Raw genomic sequence first — 5666 nt, 5'->3', positions numbered from 1 at the left:
GGAAGGATATAAACGAAAATAGTTGAAAATATTTATATTTTCTTCAGAAAATCTAATGCTCAAAAAATTTATAAGCGAATCTATATACGGAAAAAATAAGCTTAGTTTGTAGTATTCTTTGGGATCTTCTATAGAATTGTTCGCTCTTTTAGTTTGTTTTGTGACAGTCCGCGGCATTTGAATCTCAAGAGCCGAATCTACTTTATCGAAGGAGTAGTGGCCATCTGGTCAAGAAGAAGTAATTAGCGGTTTTGCAAACGATTCTCGATAATTCTCGGAATTGCAGATTAAAAAATTGAAAAAATGAGAATCTTTACTGATCATGCAAATCGAATTCTCTTCTTCTTTTTTTAATAGCACTAAACTTCATGCAACAATTCAAATAGCTATATAGGGTGTCCAAAAATTCGCACTTTTGGAGTACAGAACTTGACACTTTATGCTAAAACAAAAGACTTTTTCCTTTAGCAAAATTGCGTCCGATAATTGCGCTTATTTGTTAACTTCAATCTGCTTTCCTGCAAAAACTACTTGTCAGATGCAATTTTACAAAAGGAAAAAGTTGTTTTTTTAGCATAAAATATTATGTCTTGTACTCCCAAATGCGCGAATTTTGGGACACCCTGTAGAAATTTCAGAAATCGATTTGTCGACTGTAGGAAAGTCGTGCTTCAAAATTTCGATCACTCGCGCGAAAATTTGAAAGAAAAATGGGATGGAAAGTTTAAGAATCTCGATGGATTCGGTAAGACGTAAATATGGATGGAAAAAATTAAGGATACTTAACATTTATGTAAACTTTCGTGGATACACGTGCTTTTGCATATCTAAGGAACAATAAGCTTTTATTTTAAACAGGAAATAATCCGTTAACTCATTGTGATTCATTAAATATTAGCATGTACAAAAGATGACGAGAGACAAGGCTGCAAAGATGCGACATAATTCTCGCATTTATAAACTATGCTTTCATTTCACATTACATAGTTCTTTTACATTTAGTCTTGATTAGAGACCCAATATTCTAGTCTGGCCACAAGCAATTCTGTCAAAAATGTATGAGAGAAAGATGCCAATGTCTTCTCTATAGTATATATACTATCTCACTCTATAATCGTAATTAAAGTCATAGAGTGAAACATTACAAATTAGAGTGAGATAGTATACATACATATATACATACATATAAGAAGAAATGATATCTATTCTCTATATTTTTTGGAATGGAATTTCACTCTAAAGAGTGAAAATTGAGCCAGCCTTGAGAGTGACATTCACTCTAAAAGTTTTAGAGAGTACTTTTCTCTTTCGGAAGATTTTGACAAAATCACTCTTCAGTCAGACTGTGTTATAGGATCTCTAGTTTTGATGAAATTAAGTAGACAGATTACATCGGTCTGCCCATTCCACGTCCCATTGAAGGGCCATCTTGGCTGCTCTTAGGATTCCTGATTGTCTCATCGACAGAAAGGATGAGACAGGCGGCTTCTGTAGCGGCAGTCAATGCGTTGATCTTCACTATTGCCGGCTCCCAGACGCAGTACTGCATGTTATCCGTGATATCCTCTGAATTTATATCAACGCCGTACCACTGCAAACCTTTATGATGCTTCTGGCGTAATTTATTCAAGATATTCGTTGCGTCAAATCCAGCGTTATCGCATAATTGCCTGAAATCGGTACTTCTCATTAATTACTACATCTTGTAAACATTTATGTACAATATATTTAAGGCACTAAACGAGCAGTCGTCTATCAAGTGAACAATTTTTCGATTTCTGTTCCTCTGTTATATTATACAAAAAGTTTATAGTGAAAAATTTTTATTTCTATTTTAGATATTTTTTCATAATAAAAAAAAAACCAAAATTCTGAAGGTAACAGAGTAAGTAAATGACGCTGTCCTTAAAGGATTTAAAATTCAAAGAATAAAAACACAATGTATGTTTAAAAATTTTTAGAGTGAATCTCCCTCTAAAAAGTGAAATCTCTGTCTTAAAGGTAACGTATTGAACATTGCCTTAAAGCAAACGTACCTCGGAATAACTTCGAGAGCTCTTGCTATCGCTCCTATCAAAAGTTGTTCTTTTCCAGCAATAGTACGCGAGTAATCGCGTAAAGTCTTGGAGAGTTCCATTTCGATGGCACCACCGCCAGCAACCACTGCATCATTTTTTATCATGCGTCTGACGACCATGATCGCGTCATGAAGGGATCTCTCCGTCTCTTCTAGAAATTGATCCGCGCCTCCACGCAGAATAAACGTGCACGTCTTCGCTCGCGAACATTCGTAAAAGAAGTTGAATCTAAAGATACAATTATAAATTACGTCAGATTGACTTACAGTTGAATGATGGATATTATTTAATTACCTTTCGCCACCGATCTGCTTTTCCTCGAAAGTCTGGCAACGTCCGAGATCAGAGTCCTTTATGTCATGCACCGTTGTTAAGATTGCACCACCGCATGCCTTCATCGTTCTCTTGAGATCTTCGTCAGGTACTCTACCAGCGCAGAACATATCCCTGTCCGCGAAATACTGCGTTGCGACATCGCCGATTGGTAACGAGGACAATACTACTTTCGCACCGCTCTTGTGAATCTGATCGAGCTTATCATAGAGAATCTGCCACTCTGCGTCGACAATTTTCTGATACTCTGACACATTGTCCACACGCACTTCGGCATTGTCCCGTTCGGCCTTTAATTCCAGCTCAATGTTCAGTAATGCAATCTTGCATTGCTCATATTTTTTCGGTTGCATTTCGAATCCGGCATATGAAAAGGTCTTTTTAAAGGCCACTCCTTCAATCAGCTCCGAATCCTCCAGCGCACCTCCAGAAACCTAAACATGTTACACTCAAAAATTAATTACACCCGCATATTAAAATCTTTCATAAAATATAAAATCATGTATGCCTACTTTTTTAATACCAATCATATTAAGAGGAAGTAATTCATCTAGCTTCATGACAGCCTTGACAACCAATTGGCTGAAATGATTCTTTTGTTGATGTATCAACTTGGAATTCATAGCTGTGGCTGCGCATTCCTCCAGAAGCTCAATCTGTTTGCTCATGTTGCGTTTGTCTAATTTGACGCTTAGCTCATTAATTTTATCTTTAGCTATCTGAAGCGCGCGACGAAGAGCTTTGATTATTATACGCGAATGTACGCCCTCTTCTATAAACGGTTTCATTTGTTTCAAGAACTCTCCTGCCAACAAAACTACGCTGGTTGTGCCATCTCCAACCTGTTAAATAAATAAGAATATTCAATCAATAATTTCTTTTTTCTTTGCTGATCCTATTTTACCTTCATATAAAATTATTTTGTTTGAACGCTTGGAAACAATCACAAATCTTTAAGAAATTGTCAGTCTAAACGTTCTAGATTTGATATTCTCTGAATTCTTGCCAGTATAACATTATTCTTGTTGTGTTATTCCAAGTTGACGTGTTATAAAAACCACGTCAGCCTAAATATTGTCATTGTTTTCAGAGGGTACAATATTAATGAATACAACAAAATAATTGTTACCTCAGCGTCTTGTGACTTTGCAATATCCACAAGAGTCTTAGCAGCAGGATGAATGATATCTAATAATTTCAGGATAGTAGCACCATCATTGGATATAGTGCTTTTTCCATTTTGATCGACTATAAGCTTGTCCATACCGCGAGGACCTAGGGTGGTCCTAACAGCATCCACGACAATCTGGCACGCATTTATATTGGATATAACTTGTTGCTTTCCCTGAGACGTATCCGTACCTTCCTTCAGTAGGATTATTTGAGGTTGCTGCATTTAATCAATAAAAGAAAAATTTAATGATAGATACATTTAAATTATTTCAACTTAAGTAGAGAGAGAGAGAGAGATACCCTTGCATATTTTCCCATTTCTAACATCAATATTTTTTTTTTTTTATAAATTATAAAGTAATTGAGGCAAGGTTATTGAACGATAAGAAAAATGAAGATCGGAATTTGCGTCATTCGAAGATTTCCATTCTACATCACACATTGATGTCCATTTCCATGATGCAAGTAGCTGCGTTATGCCCATTTCTACCAACATAGATTAACTTTAATCGTAGTTTAACTTATTTTTTATCTCTTTCTAGTTCTAAGAATCGAAAAAAGATAAGGAATAAAATTAAATTAGTTAAAAATTAAAAAGTTAACCTGTATTGGCAGAAATGAGACTGTTGCAAGACATAAGACTGTTGGAATCAATAACCAAGAATAAATTCAAATAACGTCAAGTTCAAAACGTCTTATATCTTTTACACATTTCTCGTAAAAGTATCTTCAGGACATCTTATATCCCGAATTTTAGCTTTTTGTCCAAATTCTTCCGGGGAGGATTCAGCGCGAAATAAATTTCCATATAAGGTTATAAAATCGGACCAGAGAGCCGATTTACAAGACGACTGCGATGAGTCGCAAAAGCTGCGAGATATCTGAATATCTCTTTGATTTGGTGAGGTATCCCTTGCCATGAGAAAAGCAGTGATCATAAAAGCGAAGAGCAAATATTAAATATAAAAGTGAGGCACGAGATAATGCACGAGGCGTCGTCTCGAGAGTCAGTTTCGAGGAGACGAGATTGACATGGATAAAGTACATAGATGCGATTAATGACACTTTCGCGTTTCTCGCATTAAAGCTTACCATCTCGGAACCTTTCTTCTTTCAATCAAAAGTTCTTATCACACGCGCTTTCCGCGACAAATCAACTTTTCAACGCTTCGCGATTGCCTTTGCTAGGGAATGGCTTCGACGCCCCCGACTCCTAGTCTTCTTCTTCTTCTAATATTTAAGTGGCCCAGGTTCCGGCGATAGTAAAGACCAGTAAAGACCGGATAAACATGGCCAACCCGACTCCTAGCCTAGTACTCCTACCAATCCTACCGCGGAGTCAATACGGCCAGAAACTACAATAGTGTAGAAATAATATGTTGGTATGACTGAGCTTCGCGATTGCCGATTGACATCATCGTCATCGGCTGCGTTCAGCAAAGAAAGCAGCTTTGCAACTGTTGTAAAATTCTTGAATATGATGGTTTGGCCCGGATCCTCATACGGGCAACAGCACTTTGATACCAAACGCTGATTGGTGAAAAACGGGTGATGGGGGTAAATTTTACCTCCAACCGGCTTTTCACCAATTAGCGCTTTGTGTCAAAGCGCTGTTGCCCGTAAGAGGATCCGGGCTTATACATTTAGGGTGGAGTCCCATGAAGCGTATTTGCCGCGTATCGCGTAACCGCGTAACCAATCAATAATCAGTAAAACGCGGAATTACAACAGCGGATCGCTTCTGATTGGTTACGCGGTTACGCGATACGCGGTAAATACACCTCATGGGACTCCAGCCTTATAGCGTTTTCAGCCCGACCGGGTTTGCACCAACCTGGGTTGGATTAATGGCGTTTTGCGCTCCCCTATTGGTAGAGCGTGTGACATCAACCAATAGGAAAGATTAATCCAACCCAGGTTGGTGCAAACCCGATCGGGCCGAAAACGCTATTAGATCCAATGAGAAACTAAGGGCGAGACCAATCATATTGAAGAATTTTACAACAGTTGCAAAGCTGCTTTCTTCCACGCTGTAGAGGCTGTTGAACGCAGCCGATAACGATGATGTCAAGCAAGAAACAT

General features: G+C 37.9%; 1 protein-coding gene across 1 annotated transcript; it reads right to left on the bottom strand.

Annotated features, from left to right (window-relative positions):
* Nucleotides 1-665: 665 nt before the first annotated feature.
* On the bottom strand, nt 666-5666 carry CCT7 (chaperonin containing TCP1 subunit 7). The gene is made up of 7 exons (XM_018508950.1): nt 5633-5666; nt 4677-4768; nt 3541-3801; nt 2924-3253; nt 2373-2845; nt 2037-2306; nt 666-1670 (listed from the first exon to the last, which is right to left on the bottom strand). The coding sequence occupies exons 2-7, from the start codon at nt 4677-4679 to the stop codon at nt 1388-1390; spliced, it is 1620 nt and encodes a 539-aa protein (XP_018364452.1). The 5' UTR covers nt 4680-4768; nt 5633-5666; the 3' UTR covers nt 666-1387.

Source organism: Trachymyrmex cornetzi, unplaced genomic scaffold (genome assembly GCF_001594075.2).
Source record: "Trachymyrmex cornetzi isolate Tcor2-1 unplaced genomic scaffold, Tcor1.1 scaffold277, whole genome shotgun sequence".
Classification (NCBI taxonomy): domain Eukaryota; kingdom Metazoa; phylum Arthropoda; class Insecta; order Hymenoptera; family Formicidae; genus Trachymyrmex; species Trachymyrmex cornetzi.
This window is presented reverse-complemented; position numbering and strand designations above follow the sequence as displayed.